Here is a 27,221-nt window from a genome sequence, read left to right on the forward strand (position 1 = left end):
CATGAAAATCAATATATATATTTTTAACAAACTTAAGTAATTAATGCACTGATGGTGCTGAGCAATAAAAACGATCCTTTAACTGTCCTTGTAAAGGACAGTTAAAAGTGCAACTAAAATTGCTACTTATACTTACTTACTTACTTATAATATACTTACTTAATTATGTGTATTGTAACCAAAATATACTTACTCTCTAATTCCAAATATTATACTTAAGAAAGTACAATACATTACAAATATAAATATCCATCACTTGCTTATAATGTGGACATCAAGGACAGGGCAACACTGCCCCCTGCTGGTAACTTACACGCTCATTCACACACCCATGAAAAATAGTATAGTTATCTATCTGTTCAGACATCTATTGATGTCTATTAATGTGGTTGGTTGACTTGGTTGTCTTTCTTAAACAACCGATATGAATGTAAAGGATTTGAAGAATTGTCTAGGGACTTTTTCTAGTATACAAACTATTTAAAGGCATAATAAAGAAAGGTTATCCTTATACTGCTGTCTTTTTCTAAAAATGAAACAACTTGATACCCATCATCTGTATAAGACCAGTTTAGACTATTCACATTCACATCTTGTTTTAGCCAGTAGTATGCACATACCATGACCTCCCCGTTGTGGTGTCTTACATGTCTCATATGTTTGCGCCAGTTTTCTGTCTGACTTTGCGCTGAAAAGGACATGCAAACTGCTTGAACATGTATTTATAAAGTGTCTGTGGCAGTTTTTTGTTGCGGCTGCACCACTTTTGATGAATCTGGCGCCCTCCGGAGACTCCACAGGCAAACTGCACATCACATACTGCTGCTTGCATTACTTTTGATAGGCCAAGAATATATATGTATGTTAGTATGTTAATTTTTTTATCTCATCCTTATAATGTTTTTTTTATTGAAGGAAATTTGGACAAATATAAATATAAGATGGATGGATGCGTACAATCTGCATGCATTGTCCATAGACAAGGCCATATTGAAAGATCTTGCAGAAAAAGTGTACAGAAAAAAAAGCAGCAGGCTACAAATTTTTGGACCAAATAAAAGTAATCCCAGCACACAGGGCAAGGAAGGTGTAATGTATATGTCCATTTGTGGTGTCCATAGACATGAATGTATATACCTATAGCTCACTTATGGATCCCCCTTTTTGGTTTAAAAATGCTTTCTGTGTGCAAGACAAGATGTGAATCTAGCCTTAGACCAGTTTTTCAGTCCAGGCAATCTATTCCAATCTATTCGTAAATTAAAAACAGAGAATTAGACTAAAAGAATGTAAGAAATTTGAATAACTTGTCCTTCTACTGTGATCAGATAGGGCCCCAGTGATACCACTAGTTCCACTGCCAAATAAGTAGATATATCCTGTGATATGAATAGTACATGTTAGGTCAGTCCTCGTTGCACTTTTGGCAGTATAGCGCCCTAGTTTCAAGTTATGTCTCTGTATCCCACTACCACTAGTTTTACTACTGCTATATACTTAAAGGGAACCTGTCAGGATAAATTGACCTGATGAACCCTTACAAGTATGTTGTCATGCAGCTTAACAGCTTTCACATCATGGTTCTGTTATGGCCCAGCACGGTAGCATGATCCAAAAATTAACATTAAAGTAAGATGTAAACTGGTGGTATAAACATCTCACTTCAAAGTTGATTTTCTTAATGATTCCACACTACCAGACCATGAAAGAAACATGGAAAATGAAGTTTTGGAAGGTGTTTAGCTGCTTAATAACATACTGGTAATGGTTTATGAAGTTCTGCTGACTGGTTCCCTTTAAACACTACTACAACAATACCACGACTACTACTGTACTATTGTATTATTCCACTTTTCATTCTTCATCATGATCTGAAATTTTCCTGAATAAAGCTCATTGAAACCATCTAGAGATGAAAGAGAAAGCTCAGTCTTAGAGAACAGAGAATACTATTCATTGGAGCAATGCACAGCATATTAAAGGTCAGTATAATGGAAAAAACGATTAGATGGAAGAAGAGATCCCATCATATAAATATAGAAGAAATTTGACTGATGAAAATATGATGAACAGAAAGTCAGGATATGTCTATCAATTCTATTATATGGTGGTAGTCTTAACGCCGTTTTTGCATTTTCATTTTTCACTCCCCAACTTCAAAAATCTATATATTTTTTAATTTTTCCATATAAAGAGCTGTGTGAGGGCTTGTTTTCGGCACAACAAATTTACGTCCATATTGCTGGTATTTAATATTCCATGGCATGTACTAGGAAGCGAGTAAAGCATTTCGAATGCAGTGAAATTAGTGAAAAACGGATTTGTATAGCTTTGTATAGGTTTTATAATATTTTCATACATTTACAAGAATTAAAACCTGTACATATATCACAGTGTAATACAGATGTAGTACACTGTGTTATTCAGCATGCTCATTCTGTTACTATTACTTTACAATTTTACTCAGTGTTATTGCTGTTTTAGCTCCTATCACTCCCTCGGCTGCTCAGTGCCGTTCTATGGGATGACAGTGTGGTTACATTATCAGGGTACAGGTGTATATACACTTTCATTGGCTTCTGACATTGTACTGCAGGGGGCCCGGCTAGAGGCACAAAGCAGAGAGAGAGACAGAAGTCTCATCTGCACACTGTCAAATACAAATCCAAGATGGCAGCCTGACTCTAAAGTCAGAAGTTACAGGGCAACTGGAATTGTGTACACCAGGACTGATAGAGACAGGTTGGAATTATATCTGTGAAATGTTGCATTTTTGTTAATAACAGTGAATTAGAGAATTATATATAAGTATATATAAGAAACTTGTCTTCGTGGGAATACCCTTTTAAGGTCAGGCCCATATTAGACCATTTTAGTGCCAAGTTCGCCCAGGCATATACCCAGGGGTGCACCTAGCCTTTCTGCTGCCTGAGGCGAGCTATAAAAAGACGCCCCCCCCCCCCCCCACTCCATATATGTAATATATCAAGGAGTGTCAAGACCAGACACAATCATATTGGTTTAATTTGAAAATAAAGCAATGCAAAATACATAGAGCATCCCTCCGTGTACTATATAATAATCACAGCGAGCTACCACAAAGAACAAAATACATACAACAATCCGCCATATAATATAAAATCAATCCATCATGCCACCATATATTATAAAATACATCCGGCGCCCCCCCCCCCCCATGTAATATATAATAGGTCCAGTGTGCGGCCATATACCAAATAATACATACAGTGTGCGGCCATATACCATATAATACATACAGTGTGCCGCCATATACCATATAATACATACAGTGTGCGGCCATATACCATATAATACATACAGTGTGCCGCCATATACCATATAATACATACAGTGTGCGGCCATATACCATATAATACATACAGCATGCCGCCATATACCACATAATACATATAGCGTGGCGCCATATACCATATAATACATATAGCGTGCCCCCATATACCATATAATACATACAGCGTGGCGCCATATACCATATAATACATACAGTGTGCCGCCATATACCATATAATACATACAGTGTGCGGCCATATACCATATAATACATACAGCATGCCGCCATATACCACATAATACATATAGCGTGGCGCCATATACCATATAATACATATAGCGTGCCCCCATATACCATATAATACATACAGCGTGGCGCCATATACCATATAATACATACAGTGTGCGGCCATATACCATATAATACATACAGCATGCCGCCATATACCACATAATACATATAGCGTGGCGCCATATACCATATAATACATATAGCGTGCCCCCATATACCATATAATACATACAGCGTGGCGCCATATACCATATAATACATACAGTGTGCCGCCATATACCATATAATACATACAGCGTGCCGCCATATACCATATAATACATACAGTGTGCGGCCATATACCATATAATACATACAGTGTGCCCCCATATACCATATAATACATACAGCGTGCCGCCATATACCATATAATACATACAGCGTGCCCCCATATACCATATAATACATACAGCGTGCCCCCATATACCATATAATACATACAGCGTGCCGCCATATACCATATAATACATACAGCGTGCCACCATATACCATATAATACATACAGCGTGCCTCCATATACCATATAATACATACAGCGTGCCTCCATATACCATATAATACACACAGCGTGCCGCCATATACCATATAATACATACAGCGTGCGGCCATATACCATATAATACATACAGTGTGCAGCCATATACCATATAATACATACAGCGTGCAGCCATATACCATATAATACATACAGTGTGCCCCCATATACCATATAATACATACAGCGTGCCTCCATATACCATATAATACATACAGCGTGCCACCATATACCATATAATACATACACTGTGCCGCCATATACTATATAATACATACAGCGTGCGGCCATATACCATATAATACATACAGCGTGCCCCCATATACCATATAATACATACAGTGTGCCGCCATATACCATATAATACATACAGCGTGCCTCCATATACCATATAATATATACAGCGTGCCGCCACATACCATATAATACATACAGCGTGCCTCCATATACCATATAATACATACAGCGTGCCCCCATATACCATATAATACATACAGCGTGCCCCCATATACCATATAATACATACAGCGTGCCACCATATACCATATAATATGTAAAATATACTATATGGAGGCAAGCCGTGTGTATTATATACTAAATGGAGGCATGCTGTATGTATAATATGGTATAGGGCGACACGTTATGTGTATTGTATATTAAATAACGTGTGCCGCTATATATATATATATATATATATATATATATATATATATATATATACAGTAATACAGTATACACACTCATACAGCAGATACACATATATACAGCATATACAGTCATATAGCATGCATATACCCACACTCACACAGTGTACACACACGTATATACAGTCATACAGTATACATACACATACATACACACTGTACAGAATATACATAAATACAGAGATGCATCTAAATATATAGTAGCTACATACTTACCATAATCGTTGAGGCAGGCCGCGGACGGGTTTGTCGGGCGGCTTGGAGGGGGGGGGATCGGAGCCGGGAGCCGGGAGCCGGGAGCCGGGAGCCGAGACCGGGGGGGGGGGGGGGGTGTGTTTGGATGGAGCCGAGCGCCGGGGTCGGAGCCGGGGGGGGGGTGGAGGCGGGGTGTTTCGGTGTTCGGAGTTGGGAGCGAGGGTTGAGGGGGGAGAGCTGGGACCGCGGGGGCAGGAGGGGGAGGGATTGGCGCCGACAACTTTTGGAGCGGGGAGCGGAGAGCGGCGGGGTGGGGGGAGCGGAAGTTAGCTGAGGTATGCGGAGAGCGGGAGTGTCGGCTGGTGGCCGGAACCAGGTGCTGGACGGAGCTCTAGAGTGCTGGTGGACCGGAAGCACAGTGCCGGCGGGGAGCATGGTGCCACACGGAGGGCTGCAACAGTCCCGTTCGGCGGGTGGGAGTTCGATGCAGGCGGGGGTTGGATGCACGGTGCCTGCGCTGGCGGGGAACTCGATGCCAGCCGGCAGGGAGTGGGGGCACGGTTCCGCCCCCTCGTCGCGCAGGAAGTTTGCCGCCTGAGGCGAGATGCTCAACTCGCCTCATGGCAGGTGCGCCCCTGCATATACCCCCGCCAAACAAGTGGCCATAGACGAGTCCCTGGTACATTTGAAAAGGGAAACTTCAATTCCGCCAGTACCTGCCCAATAAGAGGTCAAGGTATGGCGTGAAGATATATAAGCTGTGCGAATGTACATCAGGGTATACATACAAGTTCAGGGTATATGAAGGGAAGGACTCCACTATAGTGTCTTCACTATGCCCCCCCCCTCCTTCTTGGGCATTACTGCAAAGATAGTGTTCGATTTGGTGCACCAACTGCTGGACCAGGGCTACCACCTCTACCTGGACAATTTCTACACCAGCACTACCCTTTTCAAGAAATACTGCGGCATGCGGCACTGTACGCAGAAATCAGAGAAGTCTCCCAAAGTCTCTGCTAGGGGAATAAATTAGAAGGCACAAGAGCAGGGCACAATGCAGCGACTCTGTATTGTATGTTAAGTACAAGGACATAAGAGAGGTCCTTGTATTAACAACAATACATGGGCACACCTCCACCCCTGTTCCAGTACGAGGTACCAGTGCAGAAACCCCCAAGCCGAACAGCTGGCTTGTTGGACCAGGTGCTTCAGCCATACAACTCCATGCAGAAGTTGCGGGTATGGTACAAGAAGCTGGCCATGCACATCATGCAGATGGCACTGTATAATGCTTATGTGTTACATCGAGGTTCAGGCCAGAGGGGAACTTTCCTGGAATTTCAAGAGGTGGTTATTACGTATTTTCTTTTTAGAGACCAAGAAGGGGGGAGTGCTAGCACTTCTGGAAGCGAGGCCACAACACGTATTGTACCAGGGCAGCACTTTCCAGGAGAAGTTCCCCAAACTGTCAAGGAGGTAAGGACACAAAAAAGGTCCGGGTGTGCTCCAAAACAGGAATCTGGAAGGAGATCATTTACCATTGTGAAACATTCCCAGATAAACCAGGACTATGTATGAAAGATGCTTCAGTATTTATAACACATCCCTGAACCTTTAGATGTAGATTTTACCCTGATGTACTATGCACAGCTTAACCCGTTTACGACCCGTGACGTAATAGCACGTCACGGATCGGCCGCGGGTGCATGGAGAGGGCTCACGCGCTGAGCCCTCTCCATAGCCGGTAAGTCTTTTCTGCATATTGCAGCAAAGGCTTACCGGTAACACCCGCGATCGGTGCTAGCACCGATCCCGGGTGTTTTCACCTCGATCGCCGCCGGCAATGCTGCCGGTGGCTTCAAAAGGATGGCGGCGCATGGGCGCCGCCATCTTTTCGAGGATCGCCGCTCCCCGTGACGTCATCGGGGAGCGGCGATCCGTCGCCATGGTAACCTCGGGTCTCACGAAGACCCGAGGCTACTTCGGGTTAACCCATGCATTACAATGTGCTATCAAGTTTAAAAAGTGGTTTAAAACACTAACAAAAATAAGCTCCGGCACCAGCTCACCCTGAGCTGGTGCTCGGTATTTCCATCTGAAACCTGCCACTTCAAGTGGTAGGTTTCCTTTAAGGGTTTTTACTGTTATTGAAATATAAAGAAGATGAATGGCAAAAGGTTTCTACAAAAAAAATAGTTTTATGACTTTTTGTCTAAAAAGTAGAACATTTTAAACTTAAAAAAAGTAGTTTTTAAAAATTTGTCCTAAATTATTGAATTTTTACCCCCCCCCCAAAAAAAAGTCACCGATCAGTGAAATTATACTACTAACATAAACTACAATGAGGGGAGGATTTAACAATGGCGCTTTTTTCACACTTTCGTCGGTTTGTTCGCTGTTTTCGGGATTTTCACAGCTTTGACAGGTATTTAAAAAGGGGTTTGCACAGGGAATGTGTTGCAAGCAATCGTATTGTGGCGTTGCTGCGCCTGCTTTCATGCAACAGAAATTGGGGGGTGGGCCGGACGATCCGACTGATTTGGACTGAGCGCAGGATTTAAGTTTCAAATTATGTTGCAAGTCAATGCACTTACATACACCAGGAAGAAGAAGGTGAACTCTGGCAGACCTGAGCGGGGAAGCGACACATTCAGGATATTGGGCGCACAATCTTAGTGAATTATGGCATTTCAACGGACAATGCACTTTCTGTGTACTCCAAGGAAGAAGGTAAGTAAATGTGCCCCCATGTTTCTCAGGTTATGCCTGTTTCTAGCTGGAAAACACTAGCCTTTTGCTAGTCTAAAAGCCTTGATAAATGTGGCGCAAAAACACCAGAATTGTGGCGTAAGTGCATTTATAAATTCCCCCAATGTCTCATACAAAAAAAAACATTTCAAAATCACAGGGATATGTTAAAGTGTTGAAAAGTTATTACCACCGGAAGAGACACTGGTAAATTTTTTTAAGAAAAGACTGAGCCTTAACGTACAAACAGGCTACATCCTGAAGGGGTTAAGGATTGTTTGATGAAAACAAATCATTTTCATATGACCTGTCATATGATCCATCATAAACCTTTAAGAACCAGAATGGAATGGAAAGTGGCTTCAGTTCTGGAAAACATAATATAATATATAATATAACACTAATATAGCATAATATATTATAATAAATATCATTAACCATGTATAGCCATTAACCATGTATTACCCACTGTCCACACCCACCAGACCCCATTATATCAATGAAGACTTGAAAAGTGTAACAGACACTGTAGAAAATAGAGAATTCATGTAGAAAATATATATTTTACCATGGATCCCTAAGGGACACAGTGTGCAAGAACCCTTGTCCTGGGTTATCTCTTTTTCAGGAGTGGCAGGGGCTGTATCCCACCAATATCCTAAAGGGTGCTGTCATACGTAGCACTCTGACTGTGTTAAAAGCGGAATCAAAGCACAACGCCGCATGCCACGGCCCGATCACATGGAAATGCATGCAAACGGTAACCAGCACCCGGTGTCTTGTATTGTTTAAATGCAAGACAACTGGTGCCAGGAATGCCATCCAGCCTTGGCACTCAACCTTTTCCTAACAGTCAAAAGAGCTAGATGCCACGGGACATTAGGGATCTTTTACAATCAGTCCCTAAACATTCAACAAAGGACCTGTATTTTCTAAACATGAAAGTGTAGTAACTAACCTATTTTATTGCAATAAAACATCATCACTGAATTTTTGAGCAGGGTTAACTTTAATTATTGCAAGAGTCAAATGTATTCATATTCCTGTCTGAGTTATTGCTTGAATCCTAAAAGATTAGAGGAATGAGACATTAGCCATACCATGTTAAGAGACACAGCAAAGAGAAGGGGTTTCTAAATGTCCTCACTGATTATCACTGTCCAGATGTCGGCAGATTAAGGGTTTGCGTAATAGAAATACACAGGATGAGTTATAGGCAGGGGCGTAACTATAGCCGTAGCAGCCAGGGCCTCGAGGTCCAGGGGCCCGTAGTACCTGTGTCATGGGCAATTTTCATTTGTCATGCGCTACAATGAAACATCTTTACAGGAGCCCGGCTGATAAGAGGAGGGAGTGAAATTACAAATTTTATGCAGTCCTGGCCCCTGTGCATACAGAGAGGAGGGAGCGTGGTCTGTCCCTGCCCCTGCCAGGAACCTGACATGATCCAAAGGCCAACCTCGACCAGTGGAGAGCATGGTGGAGAAGAAGAGTGCCGCCCACGTAGAGAAGATAGATCTTCTGGTAAGTATGCTGGTGTATATATGTGTTAATGGTGTGTATGTGTGTGTATCTGCATGTGTATATTCTGTTTGTGTGTATATGATGTATGGTATGTATATATTGTATGTATGATGCCTATATACTTTGTGTATGTGTGGATGTGCTATAAGTATGTATATGCAGTATGTGTATATAGGATGTGCATATACTTTTAGTCTAAGTATATTGGGGCACATTTTCTGGGCCGTGCGCCAGTTTTCTGGTGGACTTTGCATGTTCTTTTATGGGCCAACTGCATACACAAGTATTTAGTAGTGTCTGCATCGCACGCACGCAACCATTTTGTGGTGCAGCTGCAATAGGCATTATGCGACACAAATTAAGGGGTGTTCCAGTGCTCATTCAGACCATACGCCACATTTATACACATAAAGTCTGTTGCAATGGTGCACTTTGTTAAGTCTGTCGGGGCAGTGCAGAGAGTGCCAGAAATCAGGAATCTGGCGCACCCTGCATTGTACACAGGCAAACACTTTACACTACTGTTAGTAAATGTGCCCCAATATTATGTATATATAATATATGTGTTTATAATTTATATGCACTATACAGTTTGGGGGACATCGATCATAAGCTGGCGCTAAGAGCGCAAGCGTATGATGCTGGCCCTGCCCTTGACGCTCACCAGCAGAGCTCTTCTATACCAGTTCAGACCTGGTGTAGAATTGCCCATTGCCTGCGCTAAGGGATGGGTGCAGGTTATAGGCTTTGCACAGATGTGGGGTAGCATCACCCTGCTCCGGCCCACTGCACGGTGTAGCACCTCCCTGCCCAACTGGTGTATAGGGGAAAAAGTTTCAATTTCAGGCCTCTGCACCGGAAATCATGCAAAAGTCACAGCTTGTATGCCTGTTGAGAGGACAGGAACTCCGCGTGACGGACCACTCCCCCGCTTTATGCCCCTCCACGCCCCCCCCCCCCTGGTATGGAGGTGGCGGAAAGGGGAAAATAATACAAGTGCTAACGATACGCTAACATTTGTGAATGTGATGGACAGATTGTCATTTATTATTGGGAAAAAAAATCTAGCAAAAAGAAACTGACCAGCGCAGAGGGATCCATTGTGACCAATGATGTGTCAGCTCAGTTCAGAACAGATCATAAATGAAAAAACGTAGAGAAACATAATGATAGGATATTGTGGGAGCACAGACCATGAGTATGTGGCTTTATTTTTCCAATACATGAAGAGAAAGCAGGGAATTTAACCTCAAAAATTCAGATAACATCCTCCACCCGATCCCTCATAATGATTCTTTATAACAACTTAATACAGTGATCATTTCTTTTTATGATCCTTGAGCTTTAGCAGCTGACATCATCACACCCTGGGAAGAATCTTTCTCCCATCAGGGTGGGCGCCTCAGACACATCCCTCACACAAAGGATCAGGCTGTAGGGGGAGGGATGGAGCTGCTGCTGCTGCTGATCCTGTCTCTATGGCAACCACCAGCCGCAGCCGCAGGACCAGGGAAGCGCGCTCCCGCTAAGTGGCGTTCACGGCCAGCCCCGCCCACTGCAGGGAGCGCGCATTTTGGGGAGCGGAGCTGAGTGCTACATGTCTAGGAGAAGGTTGTTTTTTTCTCTAGCTCACATAAGCGCGGGCACGACTGCTCCCCGCCTGTGTTACGGTACAGGACGGTGAGTTGTATTCTAAGTAGCTAAATAGCAACCTGTTGTCCAACTTCAACTCCCAGCATGCCAGCGGCTGTCAGGGTCTGCTGGGAGCTGTAGTTCCCCAACACATGTACAGCTGGAGCATTAGCATTGGGGAGACTTATGGCAGTTTGTACTATTGTGGGGACCCATCTCATTACAGCGCAGAGCTGACGTTCAGCACAGAAGGAAACCGCTGCAGGAGCGGGGCATGCTGGGAGTTGTAGTTCAGAGATCTCATCTGGGTCACGCAGGGGCTGACATGAAATGAGATGAAATAAGCCAGGTGTTATAATACGTCTTCTTCTAGTATCAGACTGCTCTGTATGACAAGGAGGAGAGCAGCATAATGCTCATGGAGGCCACTCAACTTTCCCAGATTCCTTAGCGGATAGATATGATAGATAGTAAAGAACACACCACAGAGGACACATGATAATGGGGGCAGGTGGATACATATGCCTGGGTGAGCACTCCTCCTGCAATGAGTGTCCCGCTGTCCGGTAATCCCCACCCGGGCTCAGCCTTCTCTCCCCCGGTCACTGGTGACAGCCGCCCCCCCTCCTCCTATCACGTGACCCCGCTCTCCTGACAGCTCGTCTGCTCGTCCCCGCCGCCGCTCGTCCCCGCTCCTCCAGCTCTGCGGACCAAGGAGACAGCAGCCCAGGCCAGCAGCGGCAGGATAGCACCGGCCAGGTACCGATCACCTCACACCCAGCACCGCACATACAGGGCCAGCTCCAGCCCTAATAGCCTCACTACTGGCATCGCCTGATTGACACTTCAGTATTTATATGAAAGTGATATGGACATTACTAGGTGTCTATGATGTCACCTATAGCTCCTATGCACAAACCATTAGGAAAATGGTATATATACATATATAATAACTGAGCTATCTACTGATGTTTTGCATCTATATATCATCTGTAAATATATATATATATATTAAGGTTATGATTATTATATCATTCTGTAGACTTTAAAATGACCATTTCTATTTTACAATATGATAGACAGGTGGGGGTCCATTGAACAAAAAGGGTGTGATCGCTTATGCTTATGATTTTTAGGAAAAATGACATCTGACACATAGTTTAACCCCTCCCCCGCCATAGACTTCATTTGACAATGACCATGCAGTGTATAAAGGTGACAGTGTATATAGAGCTGGTGGCACACGCCGGGTGAGGTGTGGCATCTCCATCCTTCTGTAGCATCCTAGTGACAGGAGGGGGCTTCTACCCTCCTGTATTCAGTGCATTGTCTGCACATTTGCTTCTATAAAAATATGCTCTTACATGTCAGTATGTCTGGTGTATAGCCTGCCGCCAGCATGCAACCTATGCATACAATGTGCTGATGGGGTGGATGCAATATTTTGTCTTTTCTGATTGCCTTTATCTCTTGATTATCATCCTCAGTGAGAAGCAGAGCAATGCCGGCTATCTGAAGCCTGTGCGCACATAAGAGGGTGGCATAATCATGATAAACATAGTACTGCCAGCTTGTAATATGGACAGGTCACTTCTGTACAGCAGATCTGGCATCAGCAGCGAGCATGGCTCCTGTGGGGCGTTGGCATTGCATGCCCTTACTATGCAGGAGGCAGGGTACAGGAATTTCACAGGGGTCTGTGCATATGTGAACATGCCCGCCTGGCGGCATTGCTAATTTTGGAGAAATTTTACCGCCTTGTTCTAATTCTTTCTGTATTTGCTATGAGGTTCAGGGATCCTGTATGAGGTACAGCCAGGCGCTGTACTCTTATTTTGTGTCAATAGGAAGCTGTTTTTAACCCTGACAACTAGCATACTATATAACAATGGTTTGGCCGGGGCTGGCTTGTATTGTGCTGTGGTTTTCTTTGGCTATTTTCTCATTATATTGTGCGTGGACACACCCCTTGCAGCGCAGTCCTCCACACTTTGCAGATGTTCCTCCATCCCTCTCACACACCAGCCCTGACTGCGCCCTCCCTGGCTCCATCAATCCCGGCTTTTGTTTCTCTGCTAGCCCCCAAAACGCTTGTACACAGAGCCCCCTCCACCACATCTGTTGGTAGTTTACTCTCCCTAAGCATTTAGTGTTTTGTTCCTCCCTCCCCCCTCCTCGGGAATACACAAGGGGACAGTCTGTGTCTCCTCTCTTGTCCCTGGCTTTGGCAGTGCTTTCTTTTTCCCTTTGTGTAGTACAGAGCATTTAATAATGGGTTTTATTTCCATGTTATCAAAGCATTAGATTTGCTGCAGGGAAAGCAATGAGATGCAATCTAGTAATTTGTAGCAGAATTGAGGAATTACATAAAAAACGCAATGACATGAATAGGCAAAGAAAAAAAGGAAATTATACGTGTGATCTGATATTCGCATTGTATTATTGGGGCCTACTATCTTCTATTCGATTATTGGCCGATTGCTAAGTGTCTATAGGAGATTTTCCCATAACGCACCTGTGCATTTTGTCATGTATAGCAGTCTATTGTTCTTCCCATGCTCGGAGCAGCCATTCCATCTGTCTCACACGTGTCGGTTGTAGCTGATACAAGTAGTGATGTACAGTCTTCTATTTCTACTCCCTGAAAGATATTCAAATACTTTTTTTATAATAGACGTTACCTGTCGGTGATATACACAGATTCAGGATGTGCAGAAGCCCATGGGCCACTAGCGTATTATTACACATACAGTATATGAACTGAAATATAAAGATAAGGGCCCCTTTCACACAGTCTGATGTGTGTGAAAACTGCATGTTTTTCAGCATGTGCTACATATTTTTAAGCAGAATATGTTTTTTTGGTATTTAAGAGATTGTCCCCTTGCTGCATGGATTCCAGAAATGCCATATACTAATGTAATTACATGAGAAGCTGCTACATGGGTAAAGGGGGATTTTTGGCTAAAAATACTGATAGAATAGATCCTTTGTATCGGATTGGTGGGAGTGAAACCCTCATCAATCCTACAGATCAGCCTGTCTCAGAAGATAACAGGAAATAGACAGCTCCGTTCTCTGATCAGTGGTCAGTCCGGGTACTGCGAATCACCTTTAACATTTTTGTTAAAGGCCCGGGGAGGAAGGGGGTGGGGAGGTTGGTTTGTAATACATTTTTCCCAATACCAGGTCTAAAAGGAAGGAGGAACCTTATATGTTTGATTTCAAAGGGGATTGAATCCATGGGGAATCTAGACTAATAGCTTGGTGCTTGGCGTATGTCACTGTCCATATGCACCTAAAACACAATAACAATAGGAAAGGGATAATTATAGGGAGAATGTGGATATAATGGCTCCCTTGTACAATATGTCGCCTTTAGCAACCAATCAGATTGAATCTTTCATTTTTTAAGTACAAACAGGTAAGTGAAAAATGAAAAATCTATGGGAAAATCTTGTTGGCGCAATCGATCCTCGTGACTCCTGTGAATGTGAGAGAACGTCAGTATTAGTATTTATGATAGTAACTTCTTGCTATCTATGGACTGGGCCCTTGTTTTTATGGAGATGAAAGTACTATACATACTGGAGGACTCAACTCTTTTCATGATTCAGGTAATTAAAACATTTTGACCAGACATCATCATGTGAAAGCTATGAAATATGCATAATATTTAATATGTAAAAATGTATTCATTGATCTTTATGCAATTTGAGATCCATGTATACAGAAAAGTGATGGGATCGGGTCTTATTGCTGTATAGTAATGACGATTATTCAGATCACTTGGTGTCCATACTCCATAAATCAGTACCATTTATTGTCCGTTTGTTTCCATAGTCATCCAACCATCGCTCATCTACAGGGCCAAGTAACCATTTGAGGACATTTATCAGAAGTGTCTGAGAGCAAAACTCTTCTAGTTGCTCATGATAACCACTCAGAGCTCAGCTTTCATTTTTCCACAGCAGTTTATAATATGAAAGCTGAGCTCTGACAGGTTGCTATGAGCAACCAGAACAGTTTTGCTCTCAGAGACTTCGGATAAATCCCCCCTCTATGGGTTTATTTCCAACATCTGAGAGTAATGAAGTGGCAGTGTTCATACATGGCCATGGGTTGCTTGTAACGGATGTACACAATTTTCTTAACCCCTCCCTGGGTCTACCAGCTGTGTAGCCAACAGCGAAGAGATTCTTCTAGAAGTTTTTCTCAAACCTCAACCTTGAAATAGGAGATTTCTCATTTTCTCCACTAGGTGGCACACTTTTATGGTATCCTTGACTCATTCATTTATTTTTCACTCTCTATGGTATTGGGCCCCATGCACACGAATGCGCTGGAAGGCCCCATGCAGGCCGCAACCCACAAGCTATATGCTGTTGTTTGCGGCCCGGCCAACATGTCAATAGAAAGGGACTGTGGTGCACCATACTGGGAAGATGCCCAATAGAAGGCTACAGGGCCGTACACATAAAACTGACATCTATTATGCATAAAGCAATAACTGGCTTGTATACAAATTACATGTTACATCATTTTACACACACGTATCAGATTGCAGACATAGTATGAATATTTAAAGGGGTTATTGCACTTAGGCCCTTTTTCGAACTATGCACAGGATATCTTATCGATGAAGGCTCTACCACTATTATCCCCTCGTGACCACTAGAACTGGACCCTGAGCTCCCTGTTTGAAGGGAGATATAGTCACTGGTTCTCCCTGCTGCTCTAATTATTGTCTACAGGGCTATAAGTGGTAGATGGGTGCTGTACTCCGCTGTTTATTTTCTAGTAATTAAAGGGGTCCCAATGTGCAACTCCAAGGAATCGGACATTTATCACAATAAATAGTGCATGTCCTCTTGAGACAAACCATTTAAGATAAAGCCAATGGAATGTACCAACTACTGCTCTTATAGACACACTACTGATTTAGGATTAGAGAGTAACATGAGGCCAAAACTTAGTAAATGAGGGCAGGAAGCCCTCTTTTTGTAAACGCTATCTATTTCTTGCAGCCTGGCCCTGAACCAAGCCTTCAGCTTTATATTACCCTGTTATTGTCATTCAGTATTCCAGTTACATACGACTCTTAGAGCTTACAACTATTTGCTCTGTAGTCCTTATTCGATAACTTCTAGCAAAATTCACACTACCGTTCCTTACCTTCCTTATCATCTGTTATGGTCAGGCTGGCAGGTATGCGTTTTCCATGCATTTTTTTTAAACTGAGGAAAAGTACTGCAGCCTCCTTCATATTTTTCCATCCAGAAAATGCATGGATAATGGATACCTGTCTAAATTGAACATAACGGATGACATACAATTTACATTGATGTTAATGGGATTTTTAATTCATATGTTAAGCCTTCATCCTATCCTTTTTTAAGAAGGTAAGGAATGGTAGTGTGAAATGAGCCTTAGGTTTGGAAAGTTTTACTTACCTATAGATATTGAGGTCTTCTTATAGGTTATTGTTTTGACCCAAAGAAAAGGCAAGGGAATACAGTTATCATACCACAGCTTATAAAAATGTTTTACAGGGTATAACAAAAAGATTTTCTCCTGAAATTTGTGGAGCCTGGCATTGTCTCCAATCTGTCACTTAGTTAAGCGCCAACATGGCAATCCCAGTGCCAGTGTAGCCACACATGACAGCTGTCATCTGCAGGCTAGGTTTTTAGATGATCTGACAGATTTTAAAGAGTTATATAAGAACATATTAGAAATGATATAATGTATGTCATTACTGGGATGACCAGACTGGTCCATGTGTTAATGTGTAAATGCTTATGTAGAAATGTCAAGCTCAGGCATATTGTATGGCACTGCCTTTCTAAGTATCTTGGAGATTTCTGAGCGAGGTACCTTAGGGTCACATAATGGATTAGAAATACTCCTATAATCTTCAGCTTAACCATTCAGGTCTGCATTTATTTGTGTTCAGAGTAAGAGAATGATAAGGGATGGGGAAGAGGTCCTCTAAGAAACAGGTTGAGGTTCTGCTATGTACTGACAAGGTTTCGGTGGTATGTAACAAATAATTCTGTTTTTCCCACGATTCCTTGTTCTCTGCACCTGTATCCATGGAATTATAAAGGAGATGCGTGTATAGAAAGTTGAGGAAATCTCTGTCGGCTAACATTTATAATCCAAGGAATAGGCAGCACTCCAGATTGTTGTATAAAGCAGTGTGTCTTTATTCCAAAGTGCGACGTTTCAGTGGATAAACCACCTTTTTCAAGCTAACCTCTAGCTATATTATGGCCAGTTTGTATTTTTTTTTACTATCCATTGGTTGAACTTTTTTGTGTTATTCTACCAACTTTTTGCTAGACCACATGAGCTGCCGGGATAGCTCAGTTTTTGCCTGCAGGAAATTTCATGCCGAAAATATGACCTCAATAGCCCAGGGTCCACGCAGCTAGAGGAGAAGCAAGCCCAGTGGGATTCACATGTCTGGCGATGTATGTGGAAGGATTAATTGCTTTATTATATGATAATTAGAATAATCGCAGCCCTAAAACTGCTGTCACTGACTGATGGACGTCTCTGACCTTAGCTTCACAGCATGCTTTATAGCCGCCATTGCTTTATTTCCAACATTTGTCAGGGCTGAAGATTAAGACTTTATCCAGTGTGTGTTAGAAGAGCCTATAATAGAGGGTATGTCATAATCACAGCTACAGGATAAAGTGGAGTTTTATGTATAGAGAAACAAAATCAGACTCAGACACATTAGGGTTATGTACAAGAGACGTGTAAAATGTGCACATTTGATTAGTATGAATCCATAGTATAACCACCGTGTGATACAGTATTGTTCTCTTATAGGCCCCAGATTTCCATATGAACCCAACAGATATTGCAGCATGCTTGAATGGACACTGCATTGTGTGTACTTTGCTTAGACTGTGCCATATACACTCACCGGCCACTTTATTAGGTACACCTGTCCAACTGCTCGTTAACACTTAATTTCTAATCAGTCAATGACATGGCGGCAACTCAGTGCATTTAGGCATGTAGACATGGTCAAGACAATCTCCTGCAGTTCCAACCGACCATCAGTATGGGGAAGAAAGGTGATTTGAGTGCCTTTGAACGTGGCATGGTTGTTGGTGCCAGAAGGGCTGGTCGAGTATTTCAGAAACTGCTGATCTACTGGGATTTTCACGCACAACCATCTCTAGGGTTTACAGAGAATGGTCCGAAAAAGAAAAAACATCCAGTGAGCGGCAGTTCTGTGGGCGGAAATGCCTTGTTGATGCCAGAGGTCAGAGGAGAATGGGCAGACTGCTTCGAGCTGATAGAAAGGCAACAGTGACTCAAATCGCCACCCGTTACAACCAAGGTAGGCAGAAGAGCATCTCTGAACGCACAGTACGTCAAACTTTGAGGCAGATGGGCTACAGCAGCAGAAGACCACACCGGGTGCCACTCCTTTCAGCTAAGAACAGGAAACTGAGGCTACAATTTGCACAATCTTATCGAAATTGGACAGTAGAAGATTGGAAAAACGTTGCCTGGTCTGATGAGTCTCGATTTCTGCTGCGACATTTGGATGGTAGGGTCAGAATTTGGCGTCAACAACATGAAAGCATGGATCCATCCTGCCTTGTATCAACGGTTCAGGCTGGTGGTGGTGTCATGGTGTGGGGAATATTTTCTTGGCACTCTTTGGGCCCCTTGGTACCAATTGAGAATCGTTGCAACGCCACAGCCTACCTGAGTATTGTTGCTGACCATGTCCATCCCTTTATGACCACAATGTACCCAACATCTGATGGCTACTTTCAGCAGGATAATGCGCCATGTCATAAAGCTGGAATCATCTCAGACTGGTTTCTTGAACATGACAATGAGTTCACTGTACTCAAATGGCCTCCACAGTCACCAGATCTCAATCCAATAGAGCATCTTTGGGATGTGGTGGAACGGGAGATTCGCATCATGGATGTGCAGCCGACAAATCTGCGGCAACTGTGTGATGCCATCATGTCAATATGGACCAAAATCTCTGAGGAATGCTTCCAGCACCTTGTTGAATCTATGCCACGAAGAATTGAGGCACTTCTGAAGGCAAAAGGGGGTCCAACCCGTTACTAGCATGGTGTACCTAATAAAGTGGCCGGTGAGTGTACAGTAGGGCACATTTACTAAGAACACTGCAAACTTTTCCTGGCATTGTCGCCCATCTTGCGCCCTCTGCACTGCCCCGAGAGAGTGCACCACTTATTTTTTTGGTGCGCCTTAAACATAGAGCATGCAACACATTTCTGTTGGACTTTGCATGACAAATGTGGCACCTGGTCCGACAGAGCACGAAGAATAGTACAGCCGCGACACAAAACGGTTGCGTGTAACACAATTAGGGGGTGGATACTTCTTAAATACCTGTGCAAGCAGTTTGCACCTAAAAGAACGTGCAAAATCCAACAGAAAACCGGTGCGCGCCCTTTAGAAAATGTGCCCCAATATACTTAGACTAACAGTATATACACACCCTATATACACATACTGCATATACATACTCATAGCACAGCGGTGGCGAACCTATGGCACTGGTGTGGGCACTCAGGCCATCACCAGAGAGGACTCCAGGTATCTTCCTGCAGTCCCAGACAGCCCAGGACTTGCTGTGCTGTGCTATTTTAAAGTGACAGTGCTACCTGGGACTACTGGAGGCGCGGGAAGGTGTGGACAGATCTGGATTATCATTGTAGCTCATGCTCCGGCTCTGACAATTCTTCCTGTTTATGGGACCCTGGAGGGAAGCTACAATGATCATCCAAATTTCTTCTATTTTCTGCTTTTCTGGTATCAATGAAAGCTGTGACAGAGTAGGGAGTATAAATCACAAATGAAATTTCTGTTTTGGCACTTTGCGATAAATAGGTGGGTCTTGGTTGTAGTTTGGGCACTGAGCCTCTAAAAGTTTCGCCATCACTGTTATAGCATATCCACACATACACAAGGTATATTAGTAAATGTTCCCCATTGAACGTAAACTATGCATTTTGCTATGTAACCATTGTGTGATTGGTTTACATGTTTTTTTTTGTTGGTTCAGTAGAAAAGAAGCTATTCACAAGACCAGCCACCCTTGTCCATGTGTCTATTGACAATTCAGTGAAATGGGGTTCAATGTCAATGTCCATGGATAATAGTGGTATGGTCTCCACAATTGAGCCCCCAAAAATTAAAATCTATATATTTTTTGGTCTTATCCATTTCACCCTTAATGGTGTAAGCTAGACCTTACTGTGGTGTTTTACTATGCAGAGGAGAATGCTGTATACACAGTAATGCTTCAGCAGCGCACTCCATTACACCCCAGAAAAATATGTAATAAACTGTGCTATTAGCTGGAGGCTGTGAGTGTTCACACACCTCCAGGAAGTGAGCAGATCCTCTGAGGCTTGTCCAATGATATGAAATATTAATGTAAGACAAGAGAGAAGAAACAAGGATTTGGCATGAAAGCTTCAAACGTGGGGGGGCTGGGGGGGGGGGCATGAAAGTGGAGTTGAAAAGAGGTTTATAAATGCAACACATATATATATATATATATATTATTATTATATCATATTTGCCCAGGCACATGTTAAATCCCATAACCCTAGCTTTGTTTTTTTCCCCAACATGGAATAATGCTGTAAACTGCACTAAAAGGCTACATGCACAGGAACGTTGGAAAAAATCTGGTATTAAAAAACAAACGTTAACTTCCATTTTTCCCCAGCCAATTTGCATCAGTCTGGCATTAGTTTTTTTTACTTTTGCTTGTGAACTGTAGTCTATGAGATATCATTGAAAGCGTATCAGACTACGACATCTTCTACTTTTAAACAGAAACCACAATAATAACAGCCATGGACACTGCTCTGTTAAAAGGTATTGCATATAGTATATAGACCAAGTTTCTTAGGTATCTGTTCTTAGGCAATAGGCACATGTGGCTGGTGCTTGTATGTACCAATGTACTGTACATACAGTGAGGGAGATTTATCATAAGTCTCTTAGAGCAGAACTGTTCTACTTGCCCATGGCAACCAATCAGAGCTCAGCTTTCATATCCCCACAGCTGTTTATAAAATGAAAGCGGAGCTCTGATTGGTTTCCATGGGCAACTAGAACAGTTTTACCTCAGAAACTTGATGATAAATCTCCCCCAGTGGGTATGGAATGTATTCAGACCCCTTAAAATTTTTCATTCTTTGTTTCATTGCAGCCAATTAGTAAGATCAAAAAAGTTCTTTTTGCTCATTAAATAAGTTCAGACCACAACAGAACCAAGTAACCACTTCTGCTTAGTGTTGTAGGAGCACAATGTAGATGATCTAGCTGCATAATGGAGGCCAGAGAAAGGATTCCTACATCCCCAGGCCTGGCTGTATATTACTCACAGCTCCGCACTGACTGGATACATGTGCTCATTTGTATAAGAGCAGAGCTCGCTGTGTGATGTATACATCCGGCTCCTTCAGAGAGGAGACATTATGAAAATGAGGTTACATTAGTAAACTTTAACAAATTACCTAAACATCCTGACACACATTTCTAAACCCTTAGTCCCCCTGCACACAATTGTTGTTTTACTATGTCCGCAATCTGCGGCTGTAATGGCTGCATGGGGCCGTGTGCAATCCGTATTTAACCCATGTCACGGCCCATCAGTCGACCCATCAGGAATAAATCTGAGAGAATCATCCCTACTTTTTTACCTACTTGAATCTTTTTCTAGAGGTATCTGCACTGACCTTGACTTGTTTGTCATGGAAAAGTTCAATATTTCGGCATTATTATAACTAGAACAAAATAAATCCACAACCAGAGTCACATAATAAAAGCTGAAAAAATATGTGAAATGATCTGAGCCTTTTAATATGATTTGGGTAAAAAAAAATGTAAAATTCGTCATTTATCATTTTAATTTTTGGTAAATAAAAGCAGTAAAGCAAGAAAAATGTAGAAATAAAAGCTGTTAATGATGCGTCCCGCATTACAGTAACATCAATGAACGTGTGTAAAATGAATACCGTATATACTTGAGTATAAGCCGACCCGAGTATAAGCCGAGACCCCTCATTTTACCACCAAAAACTGGGAAAACCTATTGACTCGAGTATAAGCCGAGGGTGTAGTATACAGCCAGTCCCCGTGTAGTATACAGCCAGTCCCAATGAAGTATACAGCCAGTCTCAATGTAGTATACAGCCAGTCTCAATGTAGTATACAGCCAGTCCCCATGTAGTATATAGCCAGTCCCCATGTAGTATACAGCCAGCCCCCATGTTGTATACAGCCAGCCCCCATGTAGTATACAGCCAGCCCCCATGTTGTATACAGCCAGCCCCCATGTTGTATACAGCCAGCCCTCATGAGGTATACAGCCAGTCCACATGAGGTATACAGCCAGTCCCCATTAGGTATACAGCCAGCCCCCAAGAGGTATACAGCCTTCCCCCATAAAGTATATAAAATAAAAAAATAAAAAAACGTAATACTCACCCTCCGGTGTCCCGATCTTCAGCGTGGGTCCCGATCTTCAGCGCGAGGCTCCGGATCCTCGGCGCGGTACCAGGCGGCAGCGGCGGTGGCTCCTCTTCTCTCTTCTGTAGACGGCAGATCACGTCCATGTGATCTCCAGGCTGGCGCGCACTATGATACCGCGGTGTCGCGGCTGATGACGTCATCAGCCGCGACAGCGCTGCATCTTATTGTGCGACCGCCGTCAGATCGCATGGATGCGATCTGCCGGCTACAGAAGAGAGAAGAGGAGCCACCGCCGCCTGGTACCGCGCCGAGGATCGGGAGCCTTGCGCTGAAGATCCGGACCCGCACTGAAGATCGGGACACCGGAGGGTGAGTATTACGTTTTTTATTTTTTTCTTGACTCGTGTATAAGCCGAAGTGAGGTTTTTCAGCACATTTTTTGTGCTGAAAAACTCGGCTTATACACGAGTATATACGGTAACTTTCTCAGGAGCTGGATCTCTGACACCTTTAATCACTCCTTATTGATGGACGGAGAATTATCAGAGAAGCTGAGACTCATCTAAAATGTATAAACTAGGATTGTAGGTAGAAGCATCACTGAAGCTACCGGTAATGCCGTTTTATTACTTAAAGGGGTTTCCCATGAAAACAAGTTAGGCCCTATCTACGGGATAGGGCCTAATTTGCTGATCAGTGGAGGTCTCAGTGCTGAGACCCCACGCAGATCCTGAAAACAAGGGGTCCGACCGACCCCTCGTCGCTCCATAAGAGTAATGGAGCAGACTGCTGCACATGACCATTCGGCACCATTGATCTCTATTTGAGATTTTATAATGATAATGATGATGATGTGGCAGAAGTGATCCAGTGCAATCTAGTTAAAGGGGTTGACTGTTGGGAAATAAACCATTTTAATACAGATATAGGGGATCCTTTGACACATGGCACATGATGATGTTTTCTTCCCCATATGTATTGATTCGAAAGTTAAATTAAAAGGGGTTTTTCAAGTTTATAAAAAAATGCGGAAGTTGGTTGGGGGGGGACAGTAAAAAAAGCTACACTCACCTCCTCGGGCACTTCCAGTGCCTCGTGTTGTGGTGCTTCAAAGCCCTGTCCCTGTTTGTTTACAGGCGCTAAGACAGGGACAAGTGGGTGCACCTGGCGGGTGGAAGTTGTTGGAGTCAAGGTGCTGTGTCCCTGTGAACAAACAGTGGCACAGCTCTGATGCGGTGTGTGACATCAGAAGTGCCCAGGAAGGTAAGTACAGCTTTATTTTTTTAAAGTCTTCCCTAGCCTACCTCCACATTTTTTAATTAAGTTGGACAACTCCTTTAAGAATATTTTTTATACCTGAGAGCAGTGCATTGTGGAAGTTCAGAATATGTTACAAAGTCAGTGCCTCCTTACTGGTCACAGTTCATGTCATGTGACCAGAGTGACATAATTTCAGGTCCTTTAGCCTCTTAACAATAGCAAACTGTACCCCATGCATGTATCTGACCACATGAAGCCACAGCTGCCTCCATGGACCTCTACTCCTCTCCATCCTCAATGGAGGCTGCTTTGATCTCATGTGATCACATACATGGTGTACAGTTTGCTAGTCTTAGAAATCTAAAGGACCTGTGATGATGTCACTCTGGTCACATGTCATGAATGTAACACAAGGCACCGTGTAAACAAATGGACATTATTTCACATCTGTACTTAGAGCATAGAGATTTGAAGAGACCCAGAGCTGCTAGTCACAATAATGGAGCGTTGTTCACTGCCAGGCTGAGAGAGAGAAGAGTCACAGATACCAGACATGAGTCAAAAAGCTAATTGCATATCAGAAAAACATCTGTAATTAAGGTACACTGCCCCACTGGCAGCTGATTTTAGGTGATACATGGAGGACTTGTTACCCTTTATCACCAAGCATTGTTAGTCAAGGTGGTCAAAATCTGGTAACAGGTCCTCTTTAAAATCCCTCTATTTTTTTGCCTAACCCCAATATAAATACCACCCTTTTCTGTAAAGACCCACTTATAATGCACCTTTTTCTGTAGTCCTCCCACTTATCCTTTTCTGTGCCTACTTTGCCCCCTCCCACTTATAATGCATACTAACTTATGACCCCTTTCGTCTAGCACCCCATTAATAATAAATTAATCTGAAACATACCTAATACTGCCAGGGATGGTGGGAGAAAGTCCTAACCCTAGCCTCACTACAAGAGGTAGTTTAGGACAGTGATGGCAAACCTTTTAGAGGCCGAGTGCCCAAACAACATTTTAAGCAGTAACTTATTGTTACCTGTTCTTCCACATCTTTTAATTGTATCGGCCGCCCGAGGCCACCAATACAGTTGAAAGAAGGAGGGCCAATTCAGACTATCATTGTAGCTTCCCTCCGGGGTCTCTCTGTACAGGAAGAATGGTGGGCCAACAGGATGACCTCCAAAGATTTTCTGTCAAAACCTTTTCATTTTTCCGCAGTTCCAAACAGTCAATGAAGTGTCGCTTTATAATAGCTCTGAGAGCAGCATCTCTTAAGTTGCCTGGGACTGCAGGAAAATTTGGTGGATTTGGTCCTGTTTCATGAACTCTGTCCTGGGGCGATGGCCTGAATGCCCACAGAAAGGGCTCTGAGTGCCACCTCTGGCACCCGTGCCATAGGTTTGCCACCACTGGTTTAGGAGCTTATGATTTATTTTTTGAATTGCATAGTAAAACAGTATGCAGTAAGTTTATTTATTTTGTTTTGTTTTAGTTAAGGGTTTAGTTGGGAATTACACTTAGTTACTACGAGCAACAACAGTGAACTGATAACAAATGGTAGCCATGAAGCATTGATTGATATCACTGAAATATAGGGTGCATGGTGCCTACAGGTCAATAGTAAGTAGCTCAGCAATTGGTCAGTACAAAAATTTGTTCAGATCACAAAAATAGCTGTATAGTACAGAATTACTGATGTCTTCATGTGACATTGTTATTCACTGGATGGTCAATCACTGTATTAATATTGACAATGCCGACACATTTTGGCTCAATGATTTACTTGAAAACCCTGCAGGCAGCTGATTTTTGCTGATGTAATGATGATTTAGGCAACTGCAGGAGCCGCATAACAATGTTCTTTTGTGGTAAATATGCATTTCTGATGATGCACAACTGCGCTTGTAATAGATGCCAGCCCCGCATCTGCAGAGGCTGATTGACTTCCGAGGACAGGCAAGGTGAACGAGATTATGTCATAGCTGACCTGAGAGCAGAATCATGCCTCAAATGCAAAGACCAAGTGTAGCAACGTGATTCTCCTATAAATATTACTCTGGTTTCCACGTACAGTCACCACTAGGGGGAGTTTAGAAGATTATGATTGATGGTGGTGACTGCACCCAATAGTAAAATAGTATGCAGAATGTTCCTAATCTCCCCCTAGTGGTGGTTGTTACTAACCAGAATTTGATGAGGTACCTTCCTTATTCACTTGGTACAGCTACACATCTGTCTGAGGGTTCTATCAATGAACATAGAATCTCAGCAATAATTTATTATTCTGTTGATTTTGTGGGTTTTAGGAAGTACACGTAGTTTCCATATAAACACATATGAGGCATACAAGGGATGAAACAGTCACAATTCATGGCGATAGGAAATTGCACCCCCCCCCTTCGCCTTGTGACTGTAAAGAAGCCTAAGGTGTGAGCGCAAAGAAAAGTAGAAGAGGGCAAATTTATTAAAATTTTTATTTATTTTCCTTCTTCCTTCCTAAAGAGGTTTCTTCCCAAAATGTTCTACATTCTTTCATCTTGTCCAGTTTTGTAGGGAGCAAAAGTTCAAGAATTAATAGCGAAACTTTCCAGACAACATCCACGTTCCATGTATAAAACAGCTTAGGAGTCCAGAAAATCCTTTCCCTGGGTTTTGGGTGACATCAGTTTGTCACATTGCCTTGCTGTCATTGCTGCGCCCCTGGTCTTGCCTGGCACAGGGCAGCACGTCTGATTGGCAGGCCATGTACTGCTCCGGTGGAAGTCACAGTTTGGTAGGCATGTCCGTAAAGCCTGTCGTCTCCCCCCCCCCCCCTCCATGCTGAGAGTTATTTATAGATGCGACACAGGAAGGATTGATGAAACCCAAGCTGCCGTTCTGCCGGCTCATATAACTCTACATATGACACGCAGAAAACACGGGGATCCCTGTGTGTGGCTTTCTGTGCAAGTGGGGAACTACTTAGTATATACTCACCCAGAGCAGAGCTGAGTATAGGGAGACTGGCTATTGACAGGTAAGGGCATCCTGGGATATTTGCAGCTTTCTGTATTGGCCTTGAAAAATGCAAACTCACGACATAGTTTGATGCCAATTGAAACCAAGGCATTAAATGTTTTTGTATTCCTCCTCTTATATTTACTGCAAAAGATCCTTATAGGAACCCTTACAGACAAACTCTCAAAAATATTTTTATCCACACCATACACATCTCGTAGAACATTTCTTTTGTTCTTGTATCTTGTTTTTTGGTTTAGTTTTTATTCACTAGAGAGCCTTTTGTCTATATGTTGCACGTGTAATGAGTCTGTAATCCATAGGGGCCTATAGTGGAATAGTAATTGTAAAGCAAAATGCCACCAAGGAGTTAGGATGAGGACATGTAATAATGCGGAACTGCGTGGCAGGACTACAGTTTGCTGCTGCTGTTTTACAGGAAATCAGGGACTCCTTGCATCATATAT

At 42.9% G+C, this 27,221-nt stretch overlaps 1 protein-coding gene across 11 annotated transcripts in view; it reads left to right on the forward strand.

Annotated features, from left to right (window-relative positions):
* Nucleotides 1-9,068: 9,068 nt before the first annotated feature.
* Nucleotides 9,069-27,221, forward strand: part of LOC140064328 (microtubule-associated protein tau-like) — a 53,320-nt gene continuing 35,167 nt past the window's right edge. For 2 of the 11 annotated variants that reach the window (XM_072111095.1, XM_072111102.1), the window contains exon 1: nt 9,079-9,349. In XM_072111095.1, the coding sequence (XP_071967196.1) occupies nt 9,196-9,349 (154 nt within the window). In that variant the 5' untranslated portion in view covers nt 9,079-9,195. Of the gene's footprint in view, nt 9,350-10,863; nt 11,030-11,591; nt 11,741-26,605; nt 26,774-27,221 lie in introns of those variants that run through there. The other 9 variants (XM_072111093.1, XM_072111104.1, XM_072111094.1 and 6 more) reach the window with 9 other exon arrangements.

The sequence above is a fragment of the Engystomops pustulosus genome, chromosome 6, assembly GCF_040894005.1.
Source record: "Engystomops pustulosus chromosome 6, aEngPut4.maternal, whole genome shotgun sequence".
Classification (NCBI taxonomy): domain Eukaryota; kingdom Metazoa; phylum Chordata; class Amphibia; order Anura; family Leptodactylidae; genus Engystomops; species Engystomops pustulosus.